The sequence below is a fragment of the Blennius ocellaris genome (genome assembly GCF_963422515.1).
Source record: "Blennius ocellaris genome assembly, chromosome: 18".
NCBI classification, from domain to species: domain Eukaryota; kingdom Metazoa; phylum Chordata; class Actinopteri; order Blenniiformes; family Blenniidae; genus Blennius; species Blennius ocellaris.
Genome location: NC_137667.1, coordinates 19,181,890 through 19,196,669, shown reverse-complemented (window position 1 = coordinate 19,196,669; position 14,780 = coordinate 19,181,890). Strand labels below are relative to the sequence as shown.

At 45.5% G+C, this 14,780-nt stretch overlaps 1 protein-coding gene across 2 annotated transcripts in view; it reads left to right on the top strand.

Annotated features, from left to right (window-relative positions):
- cnih3 (cornichon family AMPA receptor auxiliary protein 3) overlaps positions 1-14,780 on the top strand; it is a gene marked incomplete at both ends in the record, with an annotated part of 76,941 nt that overhangs the window by 47,884 nt on the left and 14,277 nt on the right. For both annotated transcript variants that reach the window (XM_080514525.1, XM_080514526.1), the window contains one exon: positions 13,097-13,209. In XM_080514525.1, coding sequence (XP_080370651.1) covers positions 13,097-13,209 — 113 coding nt within the window. The remainder of the gene's footprint in view (positions 1-13,096; positions 13,210-14,780) is intronic.

Here is a 14,780-nt window from a genome sequence, read left to right as displayed (position 1 = left end):
CAATGTGTTCATCTGAGAGGGAAATTCTGTAATTTGTGTAGAGCCAGTGGTAGAATGGAACTATTGGTAAATGGAGTTACCGTTCCGCTTTGTGGTGTCCTGTGCGTGTGTGTGTGTGTGTCTGTGTGCTGGAGGACCAGTCATGTTTTTAAAAACACAAGTTGAGGGACACTGAAAGAAGTGAGCGTTCACCCAAAACAGCTAATCGATAAATCAATGATCAGTGAAGCCCGTGTTCGGTTTTAGCTTGAAAACATCTGAATGCAGGCGGCATGCATCTCTTCAGGCTCATCTGGACTGCACTGCCGCCTCTCGCAACGATGCCCTGGTTTGGCATCCCGTCACCGACTCAGCTGAAGAGTGACGCCAAGAGAAGTTCTCCACTCCGCCACCCCTTCCACTTTAACTGTTTTTCCTCATCGCAACAGATTATACTGTTTGATCTGTTGTTTCCACTAAATGCCATAACATACCGAGACACAGCCGTCTTTGCATTTGTTTAAAAACAACAAAAACTGAACAAAACTGAACAAAACAACATTGTTCTTATAATAGTAACGCCACCCCCATTTCCAGACCCATGAAGGTTCTCCATCCAGCCATACACCAGGTTCTCCATCCATCTAAACACCAGGTTCTACGTAAAACCGTGACTTGCCGGCTGTTTTTACACACACGATGCATCACCTCAGTTCTCTTCTAGAGATGCTGGTCACTAGCGGCGGCAGGTGGCGACGGGTGGTGGCAGGTGGCCATCTTGGACAGGAGGCAGGAGTTTGATCTGCTGGCGGCCCACCAGACACTTTCCTTCCTGGCTGCTGACTGATTGGCCGGTGCGGGGGAGCCGATGGGCCCATTACTCATGACCGATTGACCCTCTCGGCAGCACATCTTTCTGGCTGCTGCTGGAGTTTCATTGGTTCATCATTCATGGTTGAAGTCAACCCCGTTGTGCTCTGCCTGTCCATCATCTGAAGGGACAGTGTGGACCAGTCTTTGCCAGGCCTGGGTTGCTTTTTTTTATTCGTCCATAAATACAGATGCATTCATGGACAATAGACACATCAGCTGTATATCAGTTGTTCTGACAGTTTGCAGAAAGGACCCATGTTGTCATATGGTCTCGTGGAGATGGCCTTGGGTGTCGGAATAATAGATCGATCTGACCCGGCAGTGATGCTGGAGAGGTTGGGTACTCTCCCACATTCATATTCACACCTACTGGTAACTCTGCTTGGCTTAAGTCCATGTTTATTGACAGTGGGAGGGAAGCCAGGAAACCTCCAGCATGTACAAGAAGAGCCTGCAGACTCCATCCTGGATGAAACCCTGGCAATGAAGAGAGAAAGCTCACTATGACACCACTGGGGATTGAACATGGTTTGTAGAAAGTCACTGGCACGAGGTCAAAGGCTTCTCCTTTTTTTTTTTATGGAGGAATCACTATAGAGCCTTTATTTCAGCTCTACTAGTAGAAATAATACAAGAGGATGAAATGGAGGATCCAATGCAAACAAATGGATTTTAGGATAAAATAGACTCTATGTCACAACAAACTGGTGCTGTCAAACACTTACAATCATTAATCAGATTATTCACAGGGTTGCTGTGGAGTCATTTCAATGAACCATGATTAACTTGAACCAACAGACTGAAGTAAGAAGGGAATATAACTTTACCTGATGTATTTATTAAACACCTTTAACAGTTCATGTTCATAAAAACTTCTCTCTTTTTCAAAAACAAACATTTATCTACATCTGAAGGTTGCAGGCTTGATTCGACATGTCGAAGTGCCCTTGAGCAAGACTGTGAACCCCAAACTGCTCCCAAAGGGATCGACTGAGTGTCCAGCATGGCGGCTGCCTCCGTTGGTGTGTGAATGGGTGAACGTGACGAATCTAGCGGTGGACAAGTGAAACCTTCAGCTTCCTCCTCAACTTCAGAAGTGTGCCTGGCTCATTGGCCGTCGCAGAAGATATATAAAACTGGCTGCTGAAGTCTCTCTTTTGACCTCATATCTTCTCGGTTTGGCTTCAGCTCCTGCAAAGGCAATGGAGGAATGAAAACATAAAAAAGGATGGAACCGCTGAGAAGGTGGTTTTTCATGTGAAACAGTGAAAACAGGATTTTGTTTGGTTTTGAACCCGACTCTAACATGGCGACACTAAATGTCATAACACCGGAGATCAGCTGGTGTCCTGCTGTGCTCCACATCAGGCTCTCCTGCTGCTGCTGTTTCTCCCCAGGAAGAGAGGAACTGAGAGGAAAACTGGAACAAAAGAGAAACTTTGCCCTTCATCCGTCAGGCTCCCTGCACCACCTCCATCTCCACCTCCACCTCCACCGCCCCCCGCCAGAGAGGTGGAGGGTGGGTGGTGGGTAGAGGGCCCCCTGTCGTCCTGCCGGGGGTTGAACTTTCAGTCGAAAGGTTTTCATCACCTCCACCACTTCTCACCCTGCCTCCATCCTGCCTCCACCCATCCTCACCCTTCCTACACCCCTCCCCGCCCTGCCTTCACACCCTGCTTTCAATCCTCCACCCCTCCTTACCCCTCCTCCATCCTGCCTCCACCCCTCATTCAACCCTCCTCCACCCCTCCACACCCAAGCTCCACCCCTCTTATCTGTTCTCACCCTGCCTCCATGCCTCCCCACTAGAATGGCCCAAATATGTCAAACTCAATAAATCATTGATTGAACCCAATAATTCTACTCCTTTAACAGGTGAAGTAAAAATCAGTTGAATAATATTGAGGGTCATGTGTCCTTAAATTTAGAAATTGTACCATATTTTGGGAGATCTTAACAAGGAAACAGGCTGAAAACTTCATTGCAAGAAACACGGAACTTTTTTAAAATATATCCCCCCCCTCCCCCCCACACACACACACACACACACACACACACACACCTTATGGAGGAAATGCACTGCAGATTGTTCAGTTCAGTGCACAGCACTCTTATTGTCTGTGATGTAATTCTCTTACTCTACCAAAATGTGTACTTATGTAATCAAACTGCTATGAGTTCTGACTCATTACGTGTATTTACAACATTTACATGAACACATTTGTCAGGAACTTCTCCAGTTTCACGACACGAACGACTTGCGTGAAAACAGTCAACACTTCAAAGTCAGAAATTCATGAGTGATGGGGTACTGGGGCATCGTCAGTACGAGTAACTATTTTTTTTGCTAATATTATGGACCACCCTACCCTCCACCCTACCTCCAGTCTGCCTCCACATACCATCCACCCTACCACCACCCTACCCTGACTCCACCCTACCTCCACCCTGACTCCATCCTACCTCACCCTGTCTCCACCCTACCATCCACCCTTCCCATCACCCTGACTCCACTCTGCCTCCACCCTACCCCCCACCTTACCTCGATCCTGACTCCATCCTCCTTCTACGCTGGATTCACCCTACCCCCTACCCTGATTTCATCCTTCCTCCACCCTACCCCCACCTTACCACCACCCTGACTCCACCCTACATCCACCCCACCCGACCCCCTACCCCGTTTCCACCCAGCCTCCACCTCTTTTTCTTGAAGAAACTGACTTTACTACTGAGTGATGTGTGTTGAGTCTTGCTCCAGGATCCAGAGGAACTTGATCCTGTAGTTCTGGGGTCACCAAAGGCTGGACCCCGGTCCAGATCTGGATGGGACAGGATCCATCCCCAGCCAAAACAGACACTTATGATTTAAAACCTGACGGGGCTTCTTTTTCAACCGACAGCTTCCCTCATCTTTACGGTAATTCAGAGGCAGCTTCTCTTGACTTTATGGTAATTCAGTGGAACTGTGAATGTGACGCCAGTTCAGCCAACCACATCTCGCCATCTCAGTCCAGAATGTTGAGATGTAAAGAAGAGAGAGAGAGAGAGAGATGGGAAAAAGATGGTGGGATGGAGAAAGTTGTTGGAAAAAGAGGCACCAGGTAGCGCTCTATAGAGACAGAGATGAAAACAGAACATTAGTCCTGAATGTTCGGAATCATTTCAGTTCATTATTCTCTCTGGTCTGAGAGCCCAGTAGGACCAGTCCACCAGGACCCTCTTCAGTCCGTCTGATGTTCTCTGGTGGGATTTATCACCAGTTCCATTCTGAGGTGAGCAGAGGCTCCTAAGTCACTTGTCAGGAGGAAGTGACTTCTATCTCAACTAGACTCTCAGCCGCGGCAGAACCAGACCACCAATGTCGGAATATAGTGGGATTAAGATTCACAAATTAGAATGAGCTTTTTCCTTGATACCAACTGCTATCAAAGGAGGCTTTTATTTTGACACTCCAAACAGGAACACCATGGTGGGTGACGTGACAACTTACAAACATTAAACTAAACTAGTTTAGTCAACTAACTAACAACACGAACTGAAAGACAAAAACACAACACAAGGAGTGAGAGGGTGTGGCCTTTGGGAGGAGGTGTGGCCTTTGGGAGAGGGAGTGGCCTTCTGGAGGGGGTGTGGCCTTCAGGAGAGGGTGTGGACTTCGGGAGGGGGTGTGGGCTTTGGGAGAGGGTGTGGCCTTCGGAAGAGGGTGAGGCCTTGGGGAGGGGGTGTGGCCTTTGGGAGAGGGTGTGTCCTTCACAGTAAGACAGTGTAGGAGTGAGTGACTTATGCAGCCTCTCTGCCATACCAGGATATGGCGGTGTCGAGTCATTTGTGCTATTTAAAGCATAAAATGCTGACACTTTCAAACCTATAGGTACTGTAAGCTACCCTGACTGCATGTCACTGTATATCTGTGTGTGTGTGTGTGTGTGTGTGTGTGTGTGTGTGCGTGCGTCAAACTACCAACGACATTGTGTTTGGCAGCCTTCACGTTGCCACTCAGCTGAAGCCTTTCATTGCACAATCACACAACTCGGGTTGATTTAATTGATTAAAGCAGCAGTTTAAACAAACGACTGCTGACATCTGAGAAGCAGAACGCAGCAGCGTTCTCTCAGCCTCCCTGGGGAATCGCATCTTTTCTAGAGGCAGTAATTGGGGATGGATCGCAGATATTTCTCTCCTCCATGTGCAGTTCGTCCCAGTGACCATCACTTTATCCCGGCTGAGGCCAACCTTGCATATGTTCCAGCCTCCACCCCCCCCGGGGGTGCGAGGCCTTCAGGATCCGAGGAGGCAGCTCTGCTCAGCAGCTCATCTGGAAGCAGCATTTCATCAACTCAATTGGAGAAGGAAGACTTCCAATTTCATGCCTATCATGGCTGCCTGGAGGGTGAAAGGGCAGACGGAGAGAAGGGCTGAATACTGTGGTGAGCTCAGTTGATTGAAGCAGAATAAGAAGCTCTTTGATGCTGCAGCTCCGGGGATCCGTCTCTCAGAGGAGGCTGCTGGAGCAGAGCTGCCGTCCGTCCGCCACCGCAGGATGTTAGAACCAGGTAGACAGTCCTGCTTCTTCATCCTCGTCTTCCTCCGTCTCATCATGGACTTTTATCATCACAAGGGTTACGTGGAGCTGACGTTTCCCCTCACTGTTGATTCACACATTCATGGTCGGATTCTGGGCCACGTCGTCCTCCTCTTTTTAATCCACATGTTGTTGGTGAAGATTTGTTTTTTGGGATTATTTGTCTTGTTTCTGTCATTAGAGCAACTTTAGCAGCTGCTTTGCCTTCAAACCCTCTCTGAATAGAAGAGTGCTGAAGTCTGAGTACGACTTCTTTCAGAGAAATGGGGGATGTGTGAAAATAGACAGAGTGTAAATTATATTCCTAGGAACAGTACATGCAATAAAATATGTGGTTATATAATTCTGACGAATGTGAAGAAGAGGATCCGTTTGAAATGTAATGCAAACGCTTCTCTTTTCCAATTTCATTGAATCGTCACTCTCCTCTTTAGTCATGAATGGACATAGACAAACATGGGAAAATATTTAAATATTTCAGTACTTTGAGCCGTATAGACATGTATTTTTGATAGTAGTTTTATCAGCTTTTTGCTAAAAGTATATTAGATACGGACATTCTTTCTTGAGACAGTTTTATTTTTGTGTTTTACATGACACCACAATATGTGCGCTGTTGATGATTTATTAATTTAGATGAATATGATTCTAATAAAATGGACATTTCCAGCATCCAGGTGGGCGTCAGTGTCCATCCGTCTTCCTGTAGGCGAGCTTTACCGGGACAGGAAGCAGGCCACACTGTATCCTCGTACAACAATCTCCTGGCAGCAAACGCTTCTCAATGAAAAGTCAGAAATCGCTGGCTGTAGCGAGGCAAACAAAGGTGTTGGTGGCTCCGGTCGGGCGGCTGGACCCAGACTCCTGATCTGACCCTCTGGGACGTGTGGAGTTCTGCTGTACATCCAGCTGACGGTCTCATTGGATCAGTGAGAGTGTGCAGGCTGCTCCATCGATGAGACGTCGTCCTGGTTGGGCTTTGAAGTCCCGCTGCTCATCCAGGCGTCAGCTGATCCTCAGCAGCCTTGCTTCCCTCATTAGCTGCCAGACTGGCTCTGTGACCCGGGCGCTCGCCCCGCCGTGTCCCTCAGAGCCTGGCGGCCTGGGACTGGTGGCCTCACTAATTGGACCTGGAGAGGCCGAGGCGGTGCTGGCACGCTCCAGCGACATCGACACTGTTATGATGGACGGGTCTTACTTCAGCCTGAAGGAGGACCGGCCTCCACAAGACTCTGGACTGAGTGACTGCAGGACAAACTGGAGGACTAAGAAGGATATCCAGGTTCATATTTTAGACAGGCCTGGTGCGTGGATGACACAGTGACTGTCTCCGTTCTCCAGTCGTCAAGTTGAACACTGAAGATATGTGTTGACCTGAATACACTGACAGCTGTCGACATGAGAGACCAACACTCTGGACATAAGAGGACACAAGAGGACAGACTGGACGCAAACCAAACACCACTGACAACCTGACTACAGAAACATCCTTACGCAATAAAAGAGTCATCATTTTACTCAAAATAAACGTTAGGATCATTCATTTTTTTCAGGGTTTGTCTAAAAGATATAACAAGAACCTCTATCTAATATTATCACTAGAGCTATTTTCAGTAAATGTAAATATTATTAGATTTGGGTTTGAATTGTGTCATTTCAAAGGGTTTAACAACCCAAACCACTAAAAAATAGGTTTAAATACTGAAATCATTTGTCAGGTTAAAAACAGTTTGGCTTGAAATGGTATTTTAAAAGCATTGAAGGAATGAATGACTGAATGAATGAATGAATCTTTATCTTGAACAAACAAACAAAGAGAAAGAAAAAAATATTTAGGCGATAAAACAAAAACGAAAAAAGTCAACTTTATCAACATTTGTATGAATGAAAAGTAGGAAGAAGTAATAACTTACTGACTTAAACACTTAATGACTCCTCCCCCTCAAACACTTATTAACCCCTCCCCCTCAAACACTTATTGACTCCTCCCCCTCAAACACTTATTAACTCCTCCCCCTCAAATACTTACTGACTCCTGTACCTCAAACACTTAACTCCTCCCCCTCAAACACTTACTGACTCCTCCCCCTCAAACACTTATTGACTCCTCCCCCTCAAACACTCCACTGTCCCTTTCAAAACCTCAGTGACAAAAGTTCCTTAAAGTCGGTTTTAATGCCAACAGTTGCTCAGATTCTTAATAATTAATAAACTCTGGTACATTTTGGTTATATATGTTCAACCGAATAATCAAACCCTCATAAAGAGGAACTATTCTACCATATGGAATCCGTTGTTTATCTATTTTTTTTAAACTGAATTATATTTGATATTTGTTCCATATCAATTCCTACTTTATTCCACAGGTTTCCTCCACAGACACAGAAACATTTCACTTTATGTATCTTGGAATGTCGCTTCCCTCTAAGCTCATAACTACTCACTGTTTCATAGAACTTTTTCCTCGATATTCCCCTGTAGTAAAGGTTTTGAACTCCAGCAGATGAATGGATTTTAAAGTTTTAGCTCGTATAAATAATGAGAACCAACCTAGTGGTTGGTTTCTTATTGCTCTTTTCTGTAGTTTACTGATGCTTTGTAATGAACCTGCATGTGTTTCCCCAGACCCCCACACAGCCAGTTCAACAAGGAAACTCCAGTCTATTATAAAGAATAAAGTGATTTATGGTCTAACAGATCTTTAGCTTTGCCAGGACTGCCATACTTCTGATCGTTTATTCTGAACGTGTTATTTGAGCTTTCCAGCAGAAATTGTCATCAATAATTACTCCTAAAATTGTGTTTTGATCCACCGTCTCTGTCTCCACCCTCCATCTGTTCATTTACCTGATTGATTGCTTTGTATTTACCAAAGATCATTATTCTAGTTTACACAGATTTAATGATAATATATTTTCGTCAAACCACAATTTTATTTTATTTAGTTCTGAAGTGATTAACTCCAAACGTTGCTGCAAATCCTCCCCAGTACACAAGATATTTCTATCGTCTGCAAATAATACACAATTCCCTGGTGCAGATACTTTACATTTGTCATTGCTGAGCCTTGATGAGGTGACCAACAGTGGAGCTTCCAGGCCACAGCAGGAGGAGCAGCAGGAGGTGCAGGAGGAGGAGCAGCAGGAGGTGCAGGAGGAGGTGCAGCAGGAGGTGTGGCTCCCTCCTCCGCTGTGGTCCTGCTGTCAGTCAGGCTTTAGGAAGCCACTTCAGAGGCCGGCTTCAGTCGGTGCTGATCTTCATCTCACAGGCTGTCCTGATGGATCCACGCTGATGCGTGTCCCTCGTCACGCCACGCGGCTGCAGCTGAACACGGTGTTCCAGAAGGACTGTGGGAAAAAAACATGAATGAATGAAACTTCATCCCAGGATCAGATGGAAGTAATGGACGCCCAGGGCTCTGCAGCCACAGACACCGAGATGCAGCCCCAGATGGGTCCTACACACACGCACACGCACACACGCACACGCACACACACACACACACACACACACACACACACACACACACACACACACACACACACACACACACACACACACACACACACACACACACACACACTGCAGAGTCAGCGCACGGTCAGCAGCGGTATAGTGTTTTAATAATTATTACTGATGTGCATTTCTACTCTGTGTGTGTTTGTGTGTGTGTGTGAGTGTGTGTGAGTGTGTGTGTGTGTGTGTGTGTGTGTGTGTGTGTGTGTGTGTGTGTACAGTACACACCACCTGAGCTGTGAGAGCAGAAAGCTCTGGAGGATTGGAGGATCAGGTCTGGTTTGGTGACTGAGAGGGAAGCAGCAGAAAACAAACATCCAGTGTTTACCTTCATTTAATGCAATTAGACTTTGATGATGTGTGTGTGGGGATGTCCCTGAGTCTCACTGGGACTGGGTCTAACTGGGACCGGGTCTGAGTAGGACTGGGTCTAACTGGGTCTAACTGGGACTGGGTCTGACTAGGACTGGGTCTAACTGGTGAGAGGGTGACCAGTAGTGATCATCCAGGATGGATCAGTGAAGGAGACATCAGATGGTTTATTTTGAAGACATCCAGGAAGGCAGAGTCCTTAGTGGGGGACACATGTGGAGGGTTTAAGGAGGTTGGAGGAGGTTGGAGGAGACATCATGAAGAGGAAACCAACATATATTAGTCACACTGGACTAAAACTTGTATTTATTTGGAAAGGTGTTTTTTTTTCTCAAAATCCTTGGCCAAGAAGAGTCTTTTAATGTGAAAGATTATTCAGTCTTCTGTTTCATTCACCATCAGTGCAGGTTGGTCCAACTCCACAACCTGCCAGCTCCACTGTGATTTAATGTTTCTCTTGACCAGCTCTCACTGGATTATTACTTCTGTGTGTTTTCTCTACAACACTTTGGCCTGTTGGGGTGGTGGAGGTTGCTAAGCGAAGTAGCTGACTAATATCTATGCCAGGTGTGAGTGGTGGCTCCATGGTGGTTACATGGTGGCTCCATGGTGCCTCTATGATGGCTCCACGGTGGCTCTACATTGGCTCCATGGTGGCTCCATGGTGGCTCTATGTTGGCTCCACGTTTGCTCCATGGTGGCTCCACGTTGGCTCTACGTTGGCTCCATGGTGGCTCCATGGTGGCTCCATGGTGGCTCTACGTTGGCTCCACATTTGCTCCATAGTGGCTCCACGTTGGCTCTACGTTGGCTCCACGTTGGCTCCACGTTGGCTCCACGTTGGCTCCATGGTGGCTCCATGGTGGCTCTGCGTTGGCTCCACGTTGGCTCCACGTTGGCTCCATGGTGGCTCCATGGTGGCTCTGCGTTGGCTCCACGTTGGCTCTACGTTGGCTCTACATTGGCTCCATGGTGGCGCAACCATGCACTGGAGTCATTGCCAGGGTCATTGCCAGCGGTCCCTCAGCCAGAAGCAATCGTTGTTGAAATACAAAAAGAAAAGAAAGAACCATGTGTTGCTCCACATTCTCCATCTGCTTTTATGACCGGACTTTTTTGTAATGCCAGACTGTGAATTTTTCACAGTGTTATGAAACCTTTGAATTTAGAGGATGAATCCAGAGGATGAAACTAGAGGATGAATCCAGAGGATGAAACTAGAGGATGAATCCAGAGGGGAGTCACTTCAGCCATGGTTTCTCCAGGTCCCACAATTCCTTTGGGGTTACACCAGTGACCTTAATAAACTGTGTGTGTGTTTGTTCTTGGCATTACCAAACAAACACAATAGACTGGAATGAATGAATGAATGAATGAATGAATGAATGAATGAATGAATGAATGAATGAATGAATGAATGAATTAATGAATGAACGAACGAACGAATGAATGAATGAATGAATGAATGAACGGATGAACGAATGAACGAACTAATGAATGAATGAATGAATGAATGAATGAATGAATGAATGAATGAATGAATGAATGAATGAATGAATGAAGGTCAACAGCATTGTGTTTGCACCAGACCTGCAGGATCCCCCATATGGATCCTTTGAGGAGGACTTACTGGAGGTTTTAGTCACTTCCTCCATTGGAGACTTAGTTTGGCTGAATGCCTCCTTGCCAAAGTGACTGAGTGTTTGAGTAAACTGGTAGTTGGTGTGTTGGTCCTGCTAGTAGGTGGTCCTGCCTGTAGTTAGTGTGTCATTCCTGCCGGTAGTTGGTGTGGTGGTCCTGCTGGTAATTGGTGTATTGGTCCTGCTGCTAGGTGGTCCTGCTGGTAGTTGGTGTGTTGGTCCTGCTGGTAATTGGTGTATTGGTCCTGCTGCTAGGTGGTCCTGCTGGTAGTTGGTGTGGTGGTCCTGCTGGTAATTGGTGTATTGGTCCTGCTGCTAGGTGGTCCTGCTGGTAGTTGGTGTGTTGGTCCTGCCTGTAGTTGGTGTGTGTGTCCTGCTGATAGTTGGTGTGTTGGTCGTGCCGGTAGTTGGTGTGTGTGTCCTGCCGTGTGCATGCGAGAGGGCAGACGGTGTAACGCCTGTTCTCCTGCTGTAGTACACCTTGATGCCTGGCGCTGTGCGGCGTTCTGCTGGATGTGTGAAAGCAAACGGATATATTTAGGTTTTGTCTCAGCAGCAGTTTTCTGACGTCCTGCTGTTGAACAGCTATTTGCTGAAAATGTGTTTTGTGTTATTAGGAGGCATGTAGGCGTCTGAATAATGCATCCTGAGCGCTGCCTCTTTACGCCAGCGAGCGCCGTAATGTTGAACGCCAGCGCTGCAAAATGGCACCATAATTCGTCCTTCTGAATGCCGTTAAATATACATGAGGAGTGAAGTGGCTTTCTCTGTGAATTACATTAAGAACAACAGCAGAAAGCAGCTGTGAGTTTCTGAAGACTAAAGCTAGGAGGTTATTCAGGTGTTCACTGGGATCTTCATGGTCAGCACTTTCAGCTTCACAGGTCTGACGCTGAAGCTGCCGAATAAAAATTATAATAACATCAATATCATATCTGATCTGGAGTCATAAGCTCAAATGACATTTTCATCTTTTTATAGCTTGATTTTGCTTGACGATACACAACTTGTACTTGAATATACTATTCATTATATTCTGGTTTTCATTGAGGAACAACACAAAATATAAACGATAAAATGTCTTTGAACCACTGAAGATGTTTTCAAAGATCCACATTCAGAAACAATTCAGACATCATTGAAAATATCGCACAGCCGGGAAGTGGGGTCAGACTGTTTTCCTATGTGCTAGTTAGTGAACCTAACCTAATCTAACCTAACCTAACCTAACCTAACCTAACCTAACCTAGCCTAGCCTAGCCCAACCTAACGTAACCTAAACTAACCTAACCTAACCTAGCCTAGCCTAACCTAATCTAACTTAACTTAACTTAACTTAGCCGAGCCTAACGTAACCTAACTTAACCTAACCCTAACCTAACCGAACCTAGCCTAGCCTAGCCTAACCTAACGTAACCTAAACTAACCAAACCTAACCAAACCTAACCTAGCCTAACCTAACCTAGCCTAGCCTAACCTAACCTAACCTAACCTAACCTAACCTAACCTAACCTAACTTAACTTAGCCGAGCCTAACCTAGCCTAGCCTAACCTTTCAGAGAACCACCTTATAAATCTTCCCCACATCATTCAAAGGAATTTGAAAAAGAAATATTTGAAAATGTGTCCCAGCATTGAAAGCTGTAAGTGTCCGTCTTGAGGGCAGGAAGCCTGGCTTGTTGCTTGAAGAGGTGAGGACAGTTGTTGGACTGATCCGTCTCATTCCCTCCGGGAGACGAGGGCCGAGCCCTGCAGTCCTTCTGATAATGATGGAGCGCTGCCATCAGGCTTCGCTGCCCATTGTAAGGCTAAGCTCTCCATAATCTGCAGCAGGGCTCTTCGCCATTTGGACTGCATGCAGATACACAGATTTGCAGTGGTTAAATATAGGCTAGGCTATGGATTTGAATGCTAATGATGATGCTCGCGGTGTTTTCCGACTCTGGTGGGCATTAAAATGATAATGTGGCATCTGCTAACCGACTGCCCTTTAGTTTGGATAAATATAGTCCTGGTTCATTCCTGCAGCTCCCGTAACAAAACAAATGTCACCTTAAAGATTGAGGAAAGTGTAAAAACAAAGTGTCGAGTGACGTTATTAACGGCAGCCTGCTGCTTCTCTGGTTTCTTGCAGCTGGTGCTGCCGGAGTATTCCATCCACGGACTCTTCTGCATCATGTTCCTGTGTGCCCAGGAGTGGCTGACGGTCGGCCTCAATGTCCCCCTGCTCTTCTACAACACCTGGAGGTGACTGCTCTCTCTCTCTCTCTCTCTGTGTGTGTGTGTGTGTGTGTGTGTGTGTGTGTGTGTGTGTGTGTGTGTGTGTGTGTGTGTGTGTGTGTGTGTGTGTGTGTGTGTGTGTGTGTGTGTGTGTGTGTGTGTGTGTGTGTGTGTGTGTTCGAGGCCTTGTGATCCTCAGTCGATGTAGATGCAGTTGCTTTGTGTTCAGGCTCACATGTTTCCGTACCGCCAGGTGGAAATGCAGAAAGATCCAATAGATGCGCTCATTTCATGTTTTCTTTTGGTTTTCGCTTCAGATCTCAGTGACCAGCTGTTTTATTTTTGTTTAGTTTTTGTGTTTATTCATTTCAAGCATGTGATATTGTATACATGTCAAAATTCATATACACACACATATCCCAAAATATGTACACCATTTGATTTGAATAGATATATAAATTATATCTTATAAAAATATAGTCATACAAAAAATAGATCTATGTTTAATTACACACACACACACACACACACACACACACACACACACACACACACACACACACACACACACACACACACACACACACACGCACACACACCTCATATATCTGTTTCACATGCCTGAAAAGGGGTAGGAAGAAGTAAACTTACCAAATCCTACCCCTTCTCCATTATTTAATAGTTGTATAATATAATTATCTATCTGTATTAAAAATAGTATTATGTAACAATAACCATAACATATATATGTATATATACACATATACAATATTCACACATTTACATAATTATCATATATTCACACACTCAAATATATAAACACAAAACGTAAAGGTTGTATTCCTATACATCCAGTCACACAGTGCTTCCCTTCCCAATATGCCTGTAAACACCCAGAACTTAAAATTATATCTACAATCATCTGCAGATCATCTGTTTGAGAGCAGCACAAGACTAAAGTACTTAAAGTAAAGAAAACACCGAGATGATTTCACGACGGCTTCAGGTAACACAGAGATCCAGTACTGCCCCAGCCAGTGGTAAACACATTGCACTAGGACCTGGAGAGGAGAGCAGTGGCAGCTGGCCAGCAGGGGGCATGAGGAGCAATGCACACAAACATACGTATATACATGTGTTCAACGTGTTGCTAATTTGACCAGGTTTGTTAGTGTTTATAAATGTTTACATATGCTCATATTGATTAATGACTGAAGGTAAGATTTAAGAGCTTAAAAGACCACAGTTTATTTTGAAAGTATTTTTGGCAGCGCAATCCTAAAATTCTCTGATTGGTGGTCCATGTGTTGCCGAGAATCTCGCTGAGGTGGATATAGTTTTACTAAACTCAGACTAACTGTCATTTGTAGTAAACAAGACTCAAAACACTGGAATTTTCTAAAAGGAGCGACGAATATACTTCTATAATACAGTATCAGCTCCAGGCCGGCCTCTCAGTGGGTAGCAGTGTTCAGACCAGTCGAGGTTTCAGTGATTCACCAACACGAGCCTGGCATTGTGGTAAACACCTCGAGACCATGATGGGTTGAAGGAATGTAAACACCTGGAGACCATGATGAGCTGGAGGAATAGTAAAC